This window comes from Pituophis catenifer, unplaced genomic scaffold (assembly GCF_029215685.1).
Source record: "Pituophis catenifer annectens isolate HBS135680 unplaced genomic scaffold, rPitCat1.0.hap2 SCAF_4, whole genome shotgun sequence".
Classification (NCBI taxonomy): domain Eukaryota; kingdom Metazoa; phylum Chordata; class Lepidosauria; order Squamata; family Colubridae; genus Pituophis; species Pituophis catenifer.
In genome coordinates, this window is record NW_027256884.1 from 106,257,739 (window position 1) to 106,280,069 (window position 22,331).

Genomic DNA, 22,331 nt, shown 5'->3' on the forward strand with positions numbered 1-22,331 from the left:
CTTTGAAGCTTGAAACCATGATTCTTAAGGGAGCATCTTTTTGTATGTCATATGCCTTCCCTTTAAGAAATATACAAACTTTCTCTAGCAAAATGCTGCACTTTGCTTTTGGAGTGATGCTCAGAGACTTCAGTGTGGATGTCATTATGGCCAGAACTAATAAATGGATAGACCCAATATACAAGCTATTTTTGATTAATAATTAAATTTGTTCAAGGCAAATTATCAAGGTCATTCTGTATTATGTATTTTTTGTGTTCTCTCTATGGTCCTTTGCTTTCAGCAAATCAAATCAAGTGTTACATCCCTTTTGTGAGAGCCAGGTACATATGATTAGTGATAATATAGAAAGGAGGCCTTAAAGTTTGGATAATCCTGAGAACATAAAAAAGTTTTCTCCTTTATTTTTGTTATGCTATGCTGACACTTGCAAAATATAACTCTGGTTTGGTTGCTGCTTGATTTAATATATTGCTTTTGCACATGTATTCTTTCTGATGTGGCCTTCAATTTGGTACTTGCACTTCAAAAGGTAGATTATTATTTATATATATGTTACATTTTGTAAGCTACTTTAAGAGGAAGAAAGCCTTCCTTAGTATTAAAAAATGGATATGGAATGAAGAGGATTATCAATCCAAGGAAAATGAGGGAAGCAACAGTTCTATAGGTAGCATAACTGTGTGTGCACATGCATTTGTATGTATGTGAACACACACCTGGAATTAAATGTAACAGTGTTGTATTTTCAATGTTTTGCTGAAATGCAAAAACAGTACCCTGTTTCCCCCAAAATAAGATGTCCCCTGATAATAAGCCCAATCGGGCTTTTGAGTGCATGGCAATAAGGCCAAGCGCTTATTTCAGGGTTCAAAAAAATATAAGACAGGGTCTTATTTTCGGGGAAACACAGGTAGTAAGTACAACATGCACATTCATTTCATTTTATGCCTTCAGTGTGGAATTATGTACTTCCTGTGAGAAGCGTTTGGTATTTGGAGTTTGCTTTTATGGATACCATTAAGAAAAAAAATTGCATGCAGCAACCGAGAAGGAGACAAATATGTCATTATAGAGACTGTGGTTCTATCAAACTGTTTCTCATGCCCATCAAGGGCTATAATTTGAAATTGCTTGGATAAAAAGAAATGAACAACTGGTTCCTCTAGTGAGAAAACTTTACAAAAACTATCCCTTCACATTTAGACAAGTCTTTATGGACATTATTGAGCAAGTGTGATGAAATGGCACCTTCATAGTCTTTAAAAGGATCTTATTTTGTATTAGTTACAATTAACTTGATTGCCTCAAGTTAGGCAATCATAGTTTTGGTAACTATCTGCTGTGTTATTTTTTTTTTCATTATGTTTCAACTTTTGGGGTCTGCACACCCCTTTTCCTTTTCAGATTCCCAGATAGCAAGCAACTACAGTTCTTAATATGTGCTATTTAATCTGACCTATTTTACTTTTCCTTCTTTTCCAACACATGCATAGTTAATGAATCTATAAGTGGTGTATTTTGGCTTAATATGTCTTAAAACCCTACCCATCATCAACTGAATGTTTCTATAATATTTGTTGATATAATTTAGGAATAAAAACTTACATGTAAGAGAAGGAAACAAAATTTCAACTTTTGTACCAGAAAGTTGTACTATACTTCTTCTAGGGTTCCAGAATCTTTTTGGTATTGTAGTGACAGAACTGGATGCACTATTCCAAATGTGGGCTCACTAGTGCAGTATAAAGGTAAAAGTAAAGGTTCCCCTCGCACATATGTGCTAGTCGTTCCCAACTCTAGAGGGCGGTGCTCATCTCTGTTTCAAAGCTGAAGAGCCAGCACTGTCCAAAGATATCTCCATGGTCATGTGGCCAGCATGACTAAATGCCAAAGGCGCACGGAATGCTGTTACCTTCCCACCAAAGGTGGTCCCTATTTTTCTACTTGCATTTTTTACGTGCTTTCAAACTGCCAGGTTGGCAGAAGCTGGGACAAGTAACCGGAGCTCACCCCGTTACGCAGCACTAGGGATTCGAACCGCTGAACAGCCGACCTTTCAATCAACAAGCTCAGCATCTTAGCCACTAAGCCACCATGTCCCTTAGTGCAGTATAGAGCGGTACTATCACTTCCTGTGGTCTTGATGATACAGTTTAGGATTGTGTTGACTTTTTTTGACAGTAGCAACACATTGTTGATTCAAGCGCTGGTCCACCAGGACACCTAGATCCCTCTCACAGGTACTACTGTTGAGTCAAATACTGCCTATCCTGTACCTGAGCATATGGTTTTTCCTGACTAAGAGCAGAACCTTATTTTTCTCACCACTGAACTGCATCTTGTTGGCTAAGACCAAATGCTCAAGTCTGTCAAGATCCTTCTCAATCTTGAATCTATCTTCCAAAGGGTTAGCAATTCCCCCGCCCCCACCCCAGCTTGGTATCATTTGCAAATTTGATGAATGCCCCTTTGATCCCCTCATCTAAGTCATTTATAAAGAGATTGAAGAGCACTGGACTCATGGTACAACTTTCTCTGCATGCTTCCCTCCATGTAGATGTAGTTACATTAGGGCTATATGCTGAGTGTGATTGGTCAGCTACCTGTAAATCTATCTGGTGATGGTACTATCTATTCCACATTGTTCCATCTTACCGAGAAATAGATTCTGGTCTACTTTATCAAATGCTTGGGAGAAGAGTCCTTTGGCCAGAGCTACACCTGCAAAACCAGCATAGCCATGAGCCCAGAAAGTATGCAAGCAACAGACCTGCAGTGACCCCCATCCACAGTGAAAACCAGAGTAATAGAGAGCTAGATAGTTTGTAGACAAATTTAACTTCCATCTGTTTTGCCCCATACAAGTCCACATAACCTGTAGAGACAGGATCAAGACTTTGACAGCATTTCCGGTCAAAACCAAGGTGGAAATGTAGAACTGAGATTACCAATGATACCTCATTCTGAACCAACATATAGTTTCTTCCAATACAGGTAGTCATTGATTTACCACAGTTCATTTTGTGACCAATTCTGGTTACAATGGCACTGAAAAAAGTTGACCTATAACCATTTTTCACATGCTGAATTTTGATTCAGATTAATGACGGTTGTAGTGTCCTGGAGTCATGTGATTCCCTTTTGTGACCTTCTGGCAAGCAAAGTCAATAGGAAAGCCAGATTAATTTAACAATCGCTAATTTTAACAACTGCTGTGATTCACTTAACAATTGTGGCAAGAAAGGTTGTAAAATGGGGCACAACTCACCTAACAACTGTGTTGCTTAGCAACAGAAACTTTGAGTTCAATTGTGGTCATAAGTCGAGGACTACGTCTACTTTTAGGTAAATATATAACAATAGTGATGGAAAGACTAAACTTCATGGTTCTCCACATAAGAACATCCATTCCATTCCACAAGGGAAGATCAGTGATCATCCCTCCCTCACCAACACTCTCTACTTATTTATTAGTAAAAATATAAAATATTATTCAAATATAGTACTGTTCCTAAACTGAATAGCATTTTCTCTAATCTTATGGTGTTAAGATACCTAAATTTAAAATCCCTGGTAAGCATGGCTAGAATTTTTGAAAGACTGTTCCTAATTTGGTGCTTAATAAAGGCTTTGGGGGCCACATGTCTCAAAATTCATGTTAGGAATTTGCAGTCTTAACATATTTGGAAGGCATCACGTGGGCTTGAACAGGCAGTATCGACAATTTTAATTCACTTTAATTTATTTTATGAAGCTGAGTGCTATAATAACACACTCAAAAAGAATAATTTACTGTACTTGGTCTTCATCCCAAATCCCTAATTTAGCTACTGTTTATAAGAAATTTAAACATCTTGCTTGAGTAATCGTTTCAGGAATCCAACTGAAAAGTCTGGAGAGCATCTCTCTAGAAAAGAAATTTTGTCGTCTCATAAATGAAGATGCCCTGTCTATAGTCTGTGCAGTTTTCCACGGCCTCTTCCTCAAGCTCCATTACAACAACTTTAATAACCTTGCCACATATTACTTTCCGGGAATTAAACAGCCATTTGAAGGTTATTGGTCTGAGGCTGTACCTCAGGTTGTCATCTCCTCCAGGTTGCTCATTAATCCTTAGATACACAAAGGGCTGTAGACAGAATTTCTTAGTTAATCAGCTTGTTCCAATATCTTTTCCATGTCATAGCATCTGGACAAAGTTACTGGGGTCATCTTGCTCCTTTCCCACTAGTGCTGTTTAAAAAGTCCACATGTTTGGAATTTTTCCTTTTTCTTTCTTCCTACCGGGAATACATTTTGAACAGAGAAGTTATTAAGTGCTTGTTTAAACCAAGGATATACAGCATAACTTGCATGACTCATCAGACTTAATGCAAACTACTAGCTGGCAGCCAGGACATTCATATTCCGGTAGGTGAAATACAAATCAAGAGTTTGGGAATCTGATTGTGAACACAAAACCCATTTACGCTAATCTCAATTTTTTTATAGCTGATCCAGTTTAATACCCATGTGTTCATTCTCAACATTATACGGTAGTTCATGATAATATGCATTTAATTCTAGTTTACGGCCAGGTTACAGATCTGTACTTTGTTGTGAGAAGAATTTTGTATGTGTTTGTGAGTTTGTGTGTGTGTGTTAAGAATGCTATTAAGGCAAATAATTGTGTGACTTTCTTAGATTTTGTATGTAATATTTCAAAATTAAATTTCTGTAGAGGCAAAGAAGCATATGTGGTTTACTATAACCTTACTGCATCTAAGTAAAATTGGTACGTAGTGGAAATTTTAGTCCATTTAGACACCAAATGGGCTTGCTGTCTGAACAGATTCTTTGTTCTTCTGTGTTTACAGGGGATCAAAACATTAGTTGCACAAGAAAATGAAATTTAAGTTAACCTTAAATTACTCAACCATTTTCTCCATATTTGTGACTGTTATATCTAAAAAGAGACTTTATACAAGTTGTATACGCTTATGTAGCATTAATACAATGACTTGTCCAGTTGAAATCCTTTTTAATAGTATATCACATCTGGGATGCCCGAGCTCTCCTTAGCTGCCTTCTTTAATCTAGAACATTTCCCACTTGTATTAAAAGTATTTATCATATTTTGTCCATCTTGTATATGTATTTCTAAGTGTGTGAATACAAATATTCTAAAATCCTTCTCAGCCAAAAATGGTTACATTTATTCATACTTGAATATTTTTTTTATTTTTTAAAGGTTGGAGTTTACAATAATTTGTTACACTTTGAATGAATTAGAAGTTTTAAATATTCCCAATTTTATGGAATGTTATAAATTGTCTCTGTTTATGTAACTTTTTTTAAATTTTTTAATTTTTTAATTTTTAATTTGATTTATATGCCGCCCTTCTCCGAAGACTCAGGGCGGCTTACAATGTGCTCAGCAATAGCCTTCATCCTTTTGTATATTTATACAAAGTCAGCTTATTGCCCCCACAAACTGGGTCCTCATTTCACCTACCTTAGAAAGGATGGAAGGCTGAGTCAACCTTGAGCCTTGGCGAGATTCGAACCCTGCAGTAATTGCAGGCAGCTGGTCTTAAGCAGCTTAATAACAGGGTGCCTCAAACCCTTGTACTACCAAGGCTCTTGAGCTCTTTTGAGATCTTTAATTCAATTTGAAGTTCTGATTTCTTAACATTAATTTGCAACCTAAGCAAATTAGAGTTTAATCTTACATAAGTCGTTATTTCAATAACTATCCATATTAAACTATCCATATTTACTCCTGTTTTCCAGGAATTTTCCAGGAATTAATTAGGAGATTCTGACATATATGTTAAAAGATATACGTACAGATCTCTCTCATACATGTACGCACACACATACACACCAATGCAGAAATGTCAGATGTTTTAGGATTTGCAATACTCGTCTACAGTTTGGTTTCTTTAGAAACAGTTCCTGGAAATTGAATGGTATTACAGCAATAAAAAGCTTATCTACAAAGTAAACTTCATAGAACTGAAGAAATCATATGGGAAATAGGAATCTGTACTGTTACTACAGAGGATGACTATTTCCCATGTGACTTCTAGAGAGCGCAGCATCCCTTGGGATTTATTATAACAATCTCTGCTTCCTTTTTAGATCTAGTTGCCGCCCACACTAATTTCCCATTATGTTCTAAGGTCTTCTTTATTGAAAAATAAATTCATAAAAATTGGACCATCCTTGTTTATCTTCTATTTTTTCCAAATTGTCCCTTCACAAATGTATTAAGACTGTAGTTCCCAGCCATAGCTTGGTTGGAAATTTTGGCGTTTCATCCAAAGAAGGAGAAAGGGTACCAGGTTGGGCCTCTTCAGGCCTTCTCGGACAATTCTAGTGCCTGTCAGGTTTTAAGAATGAAGACATAGCTCAAACTGTAAAATCATTCAAGAATCTTCTTAGCCAAGCTCTTTAAGATATAATAATATTCTCGTGCAGAGTCATTACAAATATAGATCAAAATCATACATGTTATTTTGTATCATTTGGGTTTGTGTTAATAAAAGTATTGTACAACAGTATATTTCAAATAATCCAATTAAAATTATTTAAATTTAAGGAAATTTTTAAAAGGAATAATTAAAATGAAGTTCATTACAGTTGAGGGGTCTTCTTTTGACTGACTGTTACCTGAAATGCTACAGTCCATTCTTTCTAAAAGGAATACAGGGGAATTATTATGTTATATTTCTCTCCCCACCTGATAGATGTACATATGACTGTCCTCTGGAATAAACCCTCCTCTGAGCTTTAGACCTCTCCCACTCTAATCATGTTCCCAAAGGCCTTAGATCTGGCTTTCTCCCTTGGGATAGGGTGGATAAAATTCCTCTATACTTAATCAGAGGTATCTGATATTTGTTGCCTATATATTGATGTCAGTGTCTAGATTGCCATTCTATTATTTCCCTTATTATATTTCCTATTTATTATAACCATGTGACTGCTATGAACCAACAACAACTAAATGGCATGTAATCAATTAATCAACCAATTGGTTTTTGTTGTTATTGTTGTGAGCGACCCAGAAACATTCTGAAGTTGGGAGGCACTAAAATCTAAATTCAGATAGTCCTTGAGTTACAACCATAATGGAGCCTGTCTATAAGACTTGTAAGTTAGTGACAGTTGTAAATCTGATCACCCACGCGACCAACCTGATTTTACAACCCTTTTTGAAGCAGCTGTTAAGCAAATGTTGTGGTTGTTAAATGAGCCAACAGTTCGCTATAGGCTGGTTTTGCCAAAACCCAGAAATAAATGTCTTTTAGCAAAATCATCATAAAACCTGGTCATGTGACCATGGGTCACTGCAATGGTCATAAATGCAGCCTGGCTACTGAGTGCCCTAAGTGCGATCATGTGAATGCGGTGGGGGGCTGACCATCATAGCTTTGAATCTAAATTTGAATCTGCACTACTATTAATCTTCTCATCATTCCTATCACCCATCTCCTTCCACTTATGACTGTATGACTGTAACTTTGTTGCTTTTATCCTTATGATTTATATTGACTGTTTCCTAATATGGGTTGATTGCTTATTTGTACTCTATGACTATCATTAAGTGTTGTACCTTATGATTCTTGACGAAAGTATCTTTTCTTTTTATGTACACTGAGAGCGTATGCACCAAGACAAATTCCTTGTGTGTCCAATCACACTTGGCCAATAAAGAATTCTATTCTATTCTATTCTATTCTGTTCTGTTCTGTTCTGTTCTGTTCTGTTCTGTTCTGTTCTGTTCTATTCTATTCTATTCTATTCTATTCTATTCTATTCTATTCTATTCTATTCTAAATTAATAGCTAAATCCCCAGGGAGGTCTAGGATTACCCATAAATAACTACTGAGATTTTTTGAATTTCAAAAAACATAATTAAAGAAGGAACAAATTATACAAGTACTTACCAGAACTCTTTATCAATGTTTGATAATATCTGTGATGTCAGAGGGGATTGCCTCATGAAGAAAGGTTTCCTTTTTTTGTTATGAAACACACTGAAACATTTATTGTACTCTTATTTGCCTCTAAAAACATATAGAAATATGGCTTTGGAAGTTTCATTACCATCTGATCCATACATTAGATTCAATACTAAGCTATCATCTGAAAGATATGAATTGTCTTAATACATTATGTGAAATGTATTTTACATTTTGTGTAAAAACCTTATTAGCATTGTTCAATACAGCATCTATAAAAGAGCATACTAATCAGTGGTGAAATCCAAATTTTTTTACTACCTGTTCTGTGGGCATGGTGTGGCTTGGTGGGCATGGCAGGGGAAGGATACTGCAAAATCTCCATTCCCACTCCACACCAGGGGAAGGATATTGCAAAATTCCCATTCCCTCCCCACTCCTGAGGGAAGGACATTGCAAAATCTCCATTCTCACCCCACTCTGGGACCAGCCAAAGGTGGTATTTGCCGGTTCTCCGAAATGCTCAAAAATTCCGCTACCGGTTCTCCAGAACCCATCAGAACTTGCTGGATTTCACCCCTGATACTAATCTTGTGTAACATTTACATTCACTCAGGTATTTATACAATATCTAACTAATTAACTATCCTCCATTACATACTGATTATCATCTTAGAGCATTTCTGAACTATTCATGGAGAAAGTCTAATGAACTGAGCCTGAGTTGTCTTTGCCAGGGGTCTCCAACCTTGGCAACTTTAAAGACTTGTGAACTTCAATTCCCAAAATTCCTCAGCCAGCTTTGCTGGGAGTTGAAGTCCACAAGTCTCAAAAGTTATCAAGGTTGGAGACCCCGGTCTATGGAATCTAAACTATTGTATTCTTCCACGTTGAATCCATCTTAGAAAAAAAACAAAGGTTCCTTCACATAACTTTAGAGCTTGTCAATGAGCAGAGCCTTTCTTTTCAGTCACATTTAGTGTGCCGAAAAGCTTTGCCCGCTTTTGAAAGAGTAACATTGCATCTCTAAAAATATGGTATTGACTATATAGCCTTTAAGATTCAGTGCACAGAATTGTGATAAAACTATCCTTTCTCCTGTCTTTGTTAGAAAAGCTATTTAAACATTAGATTGATGGCACTGTGGGCATTCTTTATCACACTGCCTTTTCTTCAGTAGTCATTATTAATTTTTATTTGTGCACATGGATATAGCCTCACATTTGTGTGTATGCCATACTATTACTCTTTTATTGCTTAGTTTGGAATTAGGCAGGACAGTATATTTTTGCAATAAAAAATTAATGCGGAGAAATTTATACACATTTTCACCTGCTCTAGATAATAAATCTTACGATCACACAGTTGCTCATATGGGAAAGATTTATATAACTAAGTCTACTTGTGAGGCACGCATGAGTAAGTTGAAAAACATGTATATACCTGAGCTTGTCTCATCAAAAGCAGAGGAAATAAAACAAGTTTCCATATTTCAAGTATATTTTCATGTCAAACAAGGATCATAAAAGTCTTCTATGAATATACTTGCTGGGAGTTTTTTTAAAGTATTAACAATTTATTTCCTAAATATGCACATTACATGCATAAAGCACTATTTAACTTTTTGACTAATAGTGACATATTTGATGGCAGGTGACAACACCTGATCACAGATATTGACAAACAACATGCTTTTGGCAAATGAATAATGAATGACATGTTACTACCCAAAACTAACTGAATTTATGACTGGTAACTAATAGAGATGAATGTATCTTTCCATTTTAATTTTACCAATTTCCCATTTTTCATGTCCTTAGTTATTACAGTTTCAGGTTTTTTTGCCTCTTTTAAAAGACAGCACAATAATTGCCATGCATAGTTTTTATTTCCCATAATGTTTGTAGTGTATGCATATTTTGGTAAAACAAAATTCTTTAGAATATGCTTTTCAGCAATATTTTGTGCATATTTCCAGTAGTATATGCACTTTTTCTAATGTATAACTACTAGCATGCTTTGTATTTGATCTTCCAGTCCCCTCTCCTTACCCCCAAGACAGAGGTGGTATTCAGCAGATTCTGATCAGTTCTGGAGAACCGATAGCAGAAATTTTGAGTAGTTCGGAGAACCGGTAAATACCACCTCTGACTGGTTCCACCCCCATCTATTCTCTGCCTCCCGAGTCCCAGCTGATCGGGAGGGAATGGGGATTTGGCAGTAACCTTCCCCTGGAATGGGGAGGGAATGGAGAGTTTACAGTATCCTTCCCCTGGAGTGAGGTGGGAATGGAGATTTTACAGTATCTTTCCCCTGCCACGCCCACCAAGCCACACCCACCAAGCCACGCCATGCCACACTCACCAAGCCACGCCCACAAAACCAGTAGTAAAAAATTATGAATCCCACCACTGCCCCAAGACTACCAAATACCTTAGCAAACCTTTGGTAATAGGTCTATTTGGACTTGGCAAGCACCTCCTCCATCTCCCTTACCGCATGTGTGTTTAAAAATTGCCCCCTTAATACACAATCTGTTCCTGTTTGACCATCATTTATATGTCATAGTTTGACTGGGTTCTTTCAGAACAAGAGATGTCTTTTGGTTGACCAGGATGACAAACCACATTCCTCCCTAGATTCCTCCCTCTGTTATAAATCTCTCCTATCCAGATGGCTACTTTTTTTCTTTTTCAGCTCCAGCACAAGGTCTTGAAAGTTCTCGCCTAGCTTTTTAATTTTCCTCCCCATTTCCTTTGGTTCTGCTCAAATTCCTCACGAGAATCGTTTAGGACATTCTCCCATTGTTGTTTCTCATCCCTTTGAGATCCTACAATTTCAAAATCAGCCATCTGTGAGAACTGGAAGCATAAGATTAAACATTGCTATTTTTAATCAAATAGTATTAAATAATATAGGTGTGATACCATCCAGGAAAACGCTGATTACAATCAAAATACTGTCACACTGATTTGGGGTGCACTCCAGGGAAGTTGTATGATTTCATGTAGTTTTTCCACTGCTCCCATTGAGTTGCTGAAATTGTGCATGACACCTGGTCTGATATAAATGAGGTATGAATTTGAAATGAAAATATTCAAATGCTTAGATCCTAAGTATAAAAAAAAATTGAATATGTTCCACAGAAGTTGCTTACTTTGTTGGACTAGTTTTCTGAACAATTGGCTAAAAGACCAAAGTTATAAAATTGTGTATTAATACATTGTTTGGTGTGTGTTTTTTCTTTATTTCTCAGAGCGTGAAGCAAAAGAGTCCTGTGCTTGGTTACGGGCTGCTGGATTCCCTCAGTATGCTCAACTTTATGAAGGTATGTTTTAGAAATCCTTGTTTAATCTATAATCTTAGTTACAGCAAAGACTATTGTGTTTGTTTTGATACTACCTATATTGTTGAAGGGGGAACACCTGCACCTTCCAAAACACTAGAACTAAATCTGGTAGATTTCATCAACAGGAACACTAATCTTGGGTTAAGTAGAAGATCACATTGAATTAATTAAATCTGCATGTTGAGATATTCTTGGGCTCAGTATTGTGTAGATGTACCTAAGCTAATGTGCAATGTTTTTACATGGGGCTCCCCTTGAAGAGCACTCGGAGGCTCCAACTGGTCCAGAACGCGGCCGCGCGGGTGGTTATGGGTGCAACTCGTTGCGCCCACGTGACACCCCTCCTGCGCGAGCTGCACTGGCTCCCAGTGGTCTTCCGGGTGCGATTCAAGGTGTTGGTTACCACCTTTAAAGCGCTCCATGGCATAGGACCCGGGTACCTTCGAGACCGACTTCTGCCACCAATAGCCTCCCACAGACCAGTCCGCTCCCACAGAGAGGGTCTCCTCAGGGTGCCATCGGCCAAGTTATGTCGGCTGGCGACACCCAGGGGGAGGGCCTTCTCTGTGGGAGCTCCAGCCCTGTGGAATGAACTGCCCCCGGAAATACGTAAGATCTCCGACCTCCGGGTGTTTCGCTGCGCTCTGAAGACCCTGTTTTTCCGCCAGGCCGGGCTATTAACATAACGTTTTAAATTGGGGTATTTTAAATTTCTGGGATTTTTAATTGGAGCCTAACTATTTAATGATTTTAAATTTTAATTATTGTTTTGTTTCTGTGTTTTTAAATAGGCTGTACACCGCCCTGAGTCCTTCGGGAGAAGGGCGGTATAGAAATAAAATTATTTATTTATTTATTTTTTATTTATTTAATGTTTTTTTGCAGTGTATTCTAAACTTGAAAAAAGGAGAATCTAAAAGAGCCTAACAGTTTGGCTGGCACTGTCAAAAATGTTAGGTTTTCCCTGGGCTCCACCCACAATTTTTTGAGTGACCACCAGAGTACCTTTCAAAGGCCAAATTGAATGCTTAGTGTTATATGCTCAAGTTATTTTATTGGCAAGTAGTATGTATGATGTCACTACACAATTTACATGTGCTTTTCATTAAAGCAGTGCTAATAAAGGTGATGTGGTAAATATGGAAGAGTAAAAGTGCTTTCTACTGGAATAATGTAGCCTACCCTAACTCCTTGTCTTTCAAATATGTTGAACTTTTACTTTCTATCTTTATTAACCAAAGTGATGGAGTATAGAAAAATCAGGCGGGGAAGAACAATAACTGTTTTTTCTATACTAGTGATCAGAACATTAATATTTACTGAATGTTACTTATTTACAAAAAAAAGGTTGAAAAATGAACCTTCTAATTTTGTATTGCATTCAGAACAGATTATATTAACATCATTTTAATGAATAAATTTTATTTATTTTGTACATGTTGTTTGAGAATGTATCCAATATCTCTCGAAGTCAAGTTTTTGTTGCTGTGGAAATAAATAGTTCTTCTCTTGTAGATTACCAGTTCCCTATTGATATTGCTGCTGTGAAGAAAGATCATGATTTCCTTGACAAAGACCTTGTAGAAACTCTTTGTAGGTAATGTGCTTTCTGTTTCGCACTATTCTTTTAGTATACTTAGCAAAAGTTATAGCATTTCACGTAGTGCAGAGGATTCTGTGATGGGCAGATATTGATTGTTACCAGCCTCCTTTCTCTGCTGGAAATCATGAGTTTTATTCATCCTCAGTTTGCAGCAGCTCAACTGGTTCCCAAAGTTGGGCCTCAAGTAAACTTGAGCTTCCTGAATGGATCAGAATTGGAAAATGCAACCTTAAAAAATGGCCTTTAAAAAAACCTGCTAGGTTTTCAAAGAGTGTTAGTTATGAATGAGTTCACCAGACACTTATATGAATTGTTGCTTCTGTGGGCAAATTGCAAGGAAACAATTTCACAACACCTTTTCGGTAGAAGATTGCTGGTGTTCTAGCATTTAAATTTATTTAACTTCTCACACTCAATGCGTAACAAGATAAAAGCAGCTTGTCCTGATATGGACCAAAATATTATTGACTAGTGTTTCTTGGTCTTGCTTTGGATCTGACAGATATCACACTCCATGATTCACATGGAGAATCATGTCTTCTGCCACTTCAAGGGGGTGTAAGGAATTTAATCAGAAAACTAAAGACTTAATTTTTTTCATATCTTTGGCAATCTGTTTCAAGGTTTTGGAAAGACCCCAGAACATAGGACATCATTTTTGCTTAAAACCAACCAGCTTAAATTGGCATTGCCTTAATTAAAATATAGGCATTCACTTTGGGGAAAAATACAACTCTTTTTAAAAAATGGATTCTGTCATTGCTTAAATATCTAATCTTGAACAGATCAACTCATGGTTAAAAAATGACACCAAGGTAGAGTTTATAGAAAGCAGGTGTTATGGAATAATAATTCCAGGCCAATCAAACAGAGGAACCTAACACGTAAAGAGAAAAGTTTATTCAACAATGAATTTTGGACCTGCCTTCAGGAACAGATACCAACATTAGAATGGTTACACTACTCATAATAGGTATGCCTCTATTTCTTAGTGGTTTAATGTATGCTTTTGTGCTTTATATGGCCTATATTTCATGCACATACAAATGTACTTTGCCTCCTACATGTCTTTTAAAATATTCTAAATGATAAACTATTCTGATATGAGTTCTACTGTACTACCTTGCTTCCTTGTATATAACCTGTTCGTTTGGTATTCTTTTAATTACTTATAGTCTTTAGATTTTATTGCAATCAGAACAGTAAAGCACAAATATTCAGTCTTGTTATTTTTGTGGGAACTGTTCAGACATTTTTGTGATGTATTTTGATACATCATTGAAGTTGTCATATGGGAGGCTAGTGTCCAAGGATTGGGGGTCCAGCAGCAAGCACTACTCAGCAGTAGCCCCCTCATCTGGAACAGACTGTCTTCGAAGCCAGCCACTTTCCTTTGGGCATCCAGAAAGACTGTTAACACAATGCTTTTACAAAAATTTTACAAAAATTCTGAATGGAGACAGATGTTTGCAGGTTTGGTAATTCCTGGCTCAGATGGTGGTGGAGGTTTTTTTTTTTTCTTAAACAATATATAAGCTGCCTAAAATCACAAATGAAATGGAATATACATTTAGACAAATAAATAATTTTGTTTCTAATGGAGGGCTTTAGGTGGAGGGCTTGATAGAGAGGATGCATTCGTGCTTAAATTTTGCTTAAATTTTATATAAAGGTCCATTTCTAGTTATCATAACAAATACCCATTTTTTTCAAACCATCAGACTAATTGCTAGATTATATGTGCTTCAAGATAGTCTAATTTCCTATTCCTGTCTCATTCATAGGAATTAACCGTGCATCTTGCATTGAAATCAAAGAAGGAACTAAATTTGATATTATGAAGAGCCAATCAATAAGTTCAGTATGATTCTTGTTTTATTTTTAGACGATTGAACACGCTGAATAAATGTGCCTCAATGAAACTTGATCTGAACTTCCAAAGAAAAAAGGCAAGTACATGTGCATTCATATATTTTTATGTAAGTGAAAATACTTAAAATCTCCTGAAATCAAAACCCCAGATGATGTTGTATCGAATTGCTGAACCTCAAATACAATTGTTATTTCCCTGTAATTTTTGTACCATTTATAAAGTCCAACAATAGCCTCTATTGAAAATGAGAAAGAAAGAATGTTTCCAGATGCAGTGTATAGAAGAAATATTTTTATCATCAATCACCACTGTGTTTTTGAAGATTGACTATGATGAAGCAAGGTTCATGACTTATCAATATGCTTTTCCTAATGCATCCTTAAAACTTAGTTTCTGTTCTGTTTATACCTTCCTAGAGAAATTTCGCATGGAAAGTCAACATCCAGATTGTGACAGTCTCCCCCAAGCCCATAGAGAATGGCTTTCTCGAACTCCTTTTTAACTGCTCACAAAGAATGTGGGGATTTGAACATATCTGCATAGTAGCAAATGAAAGAGACTGTATTGTAAGAGAAAACAATTCCCAAGAGTCTTTTCAAAATACAAGCAAAGCCCTGTTTGGTTAACTAGGTAGTCTGGGTATGACCCTACACTATGATTCCTTGCCAGATAAAAAGCAACAGACATTTTTTTGTTTTTGCTTTATTTTCTTTCATTTGTGCTGACTTATTAAAATAAAGTTTGCCATGTTTACAGCTCATTGTATAACACAGGCGTTATCTAAGGCTTAAGGGGTTTTAAGAAGGAATGTAGAAAATGCTGTTTGATATGAAAACTTTTGTAAAGGAGCCAATAACATTTTATTTACAAGGCACTCCTCTCCCTGGGGCACTTTTTAATCAGGAGCTTGCATAGTACAGATCATTGCTCCAAGGAACATTGTACAGATTGGATTCTCTCTCAAAATGCTTGACAAATTCTTTTCATTGGTGCTGGAGTAGTCATTGCCAGCAGTGCTTGAAGCAAAATAAGAAGGGATAGGATGCCGATGCTGTTTCATTTCATTCCTTTTCAAGTAGACTTAAAGCAGGCATTCATGCCATTTGTCAGGCTGAGGGCTGCACTCAAAAAAGTGTGATCCATATTCTGAAAGCACTCAAGCACAAAATGCCTATAGATAGCATTCCCTCAAATCTTGCAATCTCAGGAAGACTTTCTCTACTAAATCTCATCAGAAGGGCAGATTCTATTTGGAGAAGACAGAAAAATCTAGACCCTAAGCCATGTTGGGCTTTAAAAATGAGTATCTGGTGGCTTGAATCTTAATGACAAGCTGACTGACAGCATGCAATTGCCGCAATAATGGTGTTACATGGGGGGATCTAGGTAATACTTCAGCCAGTGCATGGTGAACTAGCTGAATGGTCTTTGAAGGCAGCCCCATGTAAAAGCCAATTACAATAGTCTGATTATATGATGACAAGGGTTCAAATAACCAAGAGCAAAACTTTTTGTTATCATATATTTGTCTGTGAACTTACAGTCTCCCAATGACTCACATCTCAGAAAACACACCTCAGTGTTTTTCACTTTTCCTTTGTTGTCTCTGTATCAACAGAGTGAAAATTCCTCAGGACAAAGAAATAATTTTCTGCTTTGGGCGTAAATTACTTGGGTGATCTTGCTAATCAGGGATCAGGTATAATTAGGATGATGTCATGATATGCTTTTCAGTCCAACAGATCTTTAATCTGAAGTCCCATTCTGTTCGTTAATAATTGCTCATAGAAAAATATACATAATATTTCAGCTTTGACAACATATGAAGGCAAATACAGACAACTAAAGATGAGAACTAAAAATAATTAAGAAATGAAATCGTTTTTTCAATACAAAAGGATTTTTTCAGAAATCTAAACACTTACAATTTAAAGTTATATTTTTATGTCCTGTGTGTATGAGATTATTCAGAAATTTTATTTCTTTGCTTCATATGATCTCTAATTTTTATGTGCATCATAACAGAAAGACCTTCAGTAACTTTGCTTCTTGTGAATAATGTAATTGTACTCTATTTTCAGATGCCTCTGGGGAAGTAGACAGATGTTCAAAGCACATTAAGACATTTTAATATTCTGTCATTCAGTAAATCATTATTTTACTGCATTTGCCTTTATCCCTCTCCGTATGCAGGTCCCTTACTACTATTTTAGCATCTACATTGCAATTCAATATGAACCGAATCTTATCTATTTTGTCATTATACCAAAACATACAGAAATATTGAAAACATACTACTGTAGCACATCCTTTCTCAAGGTAGTGCTTCTAAAAATGTTGAATTCTACTTAGCTAGTACAATACTTTGCCATCCAAGCTTTGGCACTTCAAGACCCTATACTCTTGTCTTCAGTTCTGAACTGAAGAAGCTTCTTGGATGAGAAGCAAAATGTTTTCAAAGAAAAAAACAAAGCCCAGTTGCCTCTTGAAAAAAGCACCTTTGTTAGCCCTTATACTCTTGTGTTTAAGGAGGTAAGTAGACAGCTGAAAAAGTCAGACCCCTATCAAATTAGTAATGCAGAAAGCTAATAATTAACATCGTGTAAAAGGTAGAAATAGAAAATAAGGCTTGTCACAAAGTCAGGACAACTAAACTAGAGTCTGAATGTCAAGAGCCAAGATGTCAGCAAAAATAGAAAGTTAGGAACACAGCTCAGACAGGTTCAGTGCTACATTGTGAATACCATGAGGTCTTAGGAAACCAAAGTTCTAGGGTACTGTCTGGGCTTCCATTGCCATTTTCAAAAAAATTATAATTAAAATAAAACTAGTCGCTAATCCAAAAAAACCCTTAAAACTTTCTTTAGACAGTAATACATTTTTGAGTTTGAACCAGTAAAACTTACAGATTCCTTAGAATTTGATGAAGTTTCATTGTGATCCAAGACTGAATATTCACCCTCTATTTCTAAGACAAGCAGAGCCTCTGAAATGTTCATTGATTTATATTTATTTCTTATCTGTCTCTCCATAAATGGCAAGACAAATATCTTTTACTGGGACAGGATGAGAAAGTATTTTGACCATCCAATGTCCTGATGACCATTGGAAACTGGTAATTACAAATTATTCTCCATCGCTGTGTCTGTGTATGCTCAATTAGCTGACACTTCTTAATATTTGCTGATGGCTTCACCAACAGCAAACAGAACATTAGTTGTCATTACTAATGGCAATAAAACATCATTAATCTGCAGATTACTGATGGAGAGGGGGATAAAAAATGGGAGGAGGAGCAAGATTATGTACGTATGTATGTATGACATGTGTTTGGTTGAATGTAGATAAAAGGGTATGCAAATGCATATGAAAACTTGCATGTCATTATTAACCATTAGCCTGAAAATCAAAAATGATGAAAGGAAAGATGAAAAATGATCTGTTAGGCTTGTTATCAGTGGATGGAGGGGTTGATGGACAAACATTCCAATGTTATGTATTGTTTTTCAGAGTGAAGATTCAGATGAAGAAGACCTTTGTGCCATCAGTAATAAATGGACTTTCCAAAGAGCAAGCCAGCGATGGTCTCGAGTGGAAGACGCTGATGCCTTGATTCATCAGTCAGGCAAACATGACTTTCAAGGGGACATTAAAATGAAAATCACAACCAGCAATGAAAGTGTGCTTACTGATTTGAGTGAGCCTGAGGTGTCATCTATTCACAGTGAGAGCAGTGGAGGAAGTGACCATAGGAGTCAGTCTGGAATCACAAACCTCCTCAGGGAAACTAATTGTTCAGGACAATACTGTGCCAAAAACACTTCTGTGCAGGGCCCCTCTTCATTTGGTGGTCCTTCTTCCCAGCTTTCAGAAGTCCCTCCCAACTTCAGGAATGAGAAAACAACACGAACCAGAGCAAAAACCTTTCTGAAGTGTATGGAGACATTAAAACCCAAAGGACAACACGGAAAATCAAAAGGCTCTGGATTGACTAGTCTCTCAGTCATTGGTACACCTGTTCTGCAGCATGAGCCCAGAACCTTAAAGGAAATGCAATGCATGCAAGTAGAAAATGGAGACTTCCAAAATAAAACAGTTGCACTCCAAGATCTAGTCAGACAAGGATCTCCATTTTCTGCCAAGTACGGCAGTGAAAGTAGCCAACTGGAGATTAGCAACAGCACCATAAGCACTCCTTCCTTAAAAGACCGCAAACACCATGAAGCAAATAAACGGGGTGGCATGTACCTAGAAGACGTAGATGTTCTTGCAGGAGCAGCACTGAGACAAGTGATAGATCAAAACTGCAAAAATGAATTTCACTCCCAAGAAAACCTAATATTTCATATTCCCAAAGACCACAAACCAGGAACATTTCCTAAGGCACTTTCCATTGAAAGTCTGTCGCCTACAGACAGTGTCCTGAACTGGAAGAGAGACAGTGTTTCATTAACCAACAAGACACCTAAAGAACACAAACCCCTTGTTTCCTGCTCAAAGGAAAGTAGAGTTAGCATTTATGACAATGTTCCAAGTTCTCATTTATGTGCCAGCACAGGAGATCTTCTGGATCTGGAAAGGGAAAATCTTTTTCCTCATTTGGATGATATCTTGCAACATGTCAATGGACTTCAGGAATATATTGATGACTGGTCAAAAAATGTATTGCCAGAACAAAAAAAGAATGCTTTATCCATTGGTGAATTGGAGTCATTGTCATGTCAGTCACCAAGTAAAATTTCTTTAGAGTTTGAACAAAACTCAATGTCTGATGGCCACACAACACCAAGTGATATCGACCGAGACGGGGCATCTCTCAATGAATCAGAAGCTCCTGGTGTCAGAGAAAGAAGAGACTCTGGTGTTGGAGCATCCCTTACCAGACCAAACAGGTTTGTACCAGATTACACTTCCCTCTAAGAATGGGAAACCGGGAAATTAAAATACTTCAATTATGTAGGAAATTAAAATTTTTCAGTTAGGTAGTTGATCCTGTATTGAAATCATAGGAATAAATTGCAATTCATGATGCAATATATAATTTAAATTTTAAATCAGAGTAATCCCATAAAATCTTCCATTAAATTCTCTTGCCAATTTACCGGTAAATGGTCAAAAATAACAACAATTACAACATCCTCTAAAAATAAAGTCTTGGAATAACAGCTGTTTGAAATTTTCCAGCTGCTTGAAACATTGTTTTAAGAGGATTAGATCAAGGATGGAGAATTTTGTTTACTTCAAAGATTGAGAGTAAGGTTTAACTATACGATGAACTGCAAACAGCGGATAATGCCCAAAGCAAAAGTGATTGGGAGGATTTGATTGAGCTGAGCAAAGACAGAAAAGGCAGTGCTGAAATTACATTGTTTGATATGGGGAAAAAAGCCTTTGATAAAAGGCATAGACAGTATTAGTAAATTATATAGCCAAATGTGCAATACCAAATAAGTCCAGATTCTATAATAGAGCCTTGGTAGTACAGGGGTTTAAGGCACCCTGTTATTAAACTGGTTATTAAGACCAGCTGCCTGCAATTACTGCAGGGTTCGAATCTCGCCAAGGCTCAAGGTTGACTCAGCCTTCCATCCTTTCTAAGGTAGGTAAATTGAGGACCCAGTTGTGGGGGCAATAAGCTGACTTTGTATAAATATACAAAAGGATGAAGGCTATTGCTGAGCACATTGTAAGCCGCCCTGAGTCTTCGGAGAAGGGCGGCATATAAATCAAATTAAATAAAAAATAAAAAATAAAATAAATAATAAAAATACTATAAAAATATAGTATTTTTAATACTATAAAAAAAAATTCTTCTGTTTAGAAATGTCTAATTTTCAGAGAGTGCCTGAACAGGTACCTGCAGTTTTCAGAAGTCATTTCTCATTGCCTCCTTCTTAGGGCTAAGAGAAAATGATTAGACCAAGGTAACCCAGCTGACTTGTGCCTAAGGCAGGATTAGAATTCATGGTTTTCTAGTTTCAGCTTTAATCGCTACACCAAGCTGGATCTACTATCTGTAAAGATACTGGACAAATATATCTAATTTCCACTTTGATATTTGTTTAGATCAGGGGTGAAATCCACTTACCTTCGCTACCGGTTCGCAAATGTGAGCACGTGCGCCTCCTCCACACATGCACAGAGGGTAAAAAACGGGACATGATGACGTCTGGGTGGGTGGGAGGAGCCTCCTGCCACCGGCGCTACTGTTTCGCCCGAGCCAGATAGAACCGGCTGAATTTCACCACTGGTTTAGACCCTTTATTTTCTGCTACTATACTAGATCAGCGGTTCTCAAAGTGTTCTTTCAGCAGGTCTATAAAATCAAATAAATATATTACAATTTCTGTTTTTAATTCTAATACAATAAATATTGATAGGTATAACACACATAAACCAAACGTCTTCGGGTTCTCAATCAGTTTTAAGCATATAAAGAGGTCTTGAGACTAAAATATTTGAGAACCAGTGTACTAGATCGTAATATCCATGGTATTTTGCACTATTCATCAGAATAAAATTTGGTGTTATTTGCTGATGGCATTTTATTGTCTATTTCTGAATTTCATACTTTGATTGTGACTCTGATAAATTGTGGGATATTCTTTAGCTCATTTAATTTAGAATTGATGCAAAGAGCAAACACAATTATCATTTAATATATGCACTGAATGTATTAATTAGTATTATTATTCCACCTCATATTTCTCAAATCAATATAATTCTTTGGATATTAATAGCCTGACCCTGAGGGAAGGGGATAAATAATATTAAAAAATAAATATAATTTCTAGGATACCTTATATTTTGCATAGAAATACACTTATCAAAGAGACATTTTTAAACACTCAGTGCATTGTTCTGTACATTTTTTTGGGAGTTTTCAATTCCCAAGATTACCTAGAAAAAATTGCAGTTAAAAATAGAGGCTTGGATTTCTTGACTCTTGAATCAGACACTCAATATGCATAATTTTTTAACAGGTATCAGATTTTGCATAACCACAATTAGATGGACTGTTTTGGGCTCAAAATATAATGAATTTGCAATATTTTCTGTCACTGATACATCAGTTCAAAACTATTTCTGGAATAGTATAAACATACTATTACTGAAAAATTGCATTTTGAATCTTTTTCTGACACCAAATTGATACTCTGTGGTAATTTAGATGCTAAAATTGATTTTTTTAAAATTGTATGGAAGATCTTGATAGATGCTGGGATTTTTATTTTAGATCAATTATTGGATGATAATGATGTTATCATTTTTTTATGTTAAAGGATAAATACAATTTGGCTGTTGCCACCCACTGGTAATATTAATAACTACAACTTTTATTGATAACTCAATTTGGATCAGTGGGTTTTTAGCTTGGGAGATACTTAATTTATGAGAGGTAATCACTAAACCTGTGAGATAAGAATCCCCATATTTATTTATAAATACATGTTATTGATGAATCAAGGTGATATGCAGACTAATTGGAATAAGGAATTGGAGATCCCCTTTTTTGTCTAAGCAATATAAAGTTGTCTTTCAACAGTATGAAA

At 36.4% G+C, this 22,331-nt stretch overlaps 1 protein-coding gene across 1 annotated transcript in view; it reads left to right on the forward strand.

Moving 5' to 3' along the window:
- Positions 1 to 22,331, forward strand: part of STARD13 (StAR related lipid transfer domain containing 13) — a 92,078-nt gene that overhangs the window by 42,133 nt on the left and 27,614 nt on the right. Inside the window, exons 2-5 of the mRNA XM_070942799.1 lie at positions 11,210 to 11,281; positions 12,818 to 12,899; positions 14,791 to 14,854; positions 18,289 to 19,670. Of these exons, the coding sequence (XP_070798900.1) occupies positions 11,210 to 11,281; positions 12,818 to 12,899; positions 14,791 to 14,854; positions 18,289 to 19,670 (1,600 nt within the window). The remainder of the gene's footprint in view (positions 1 to 11,209; positions 11,282 to 12,817; positions 12,900 to 14,790; positions 14,855 to 18,288; positions 19,671 to 22,331) is intronic.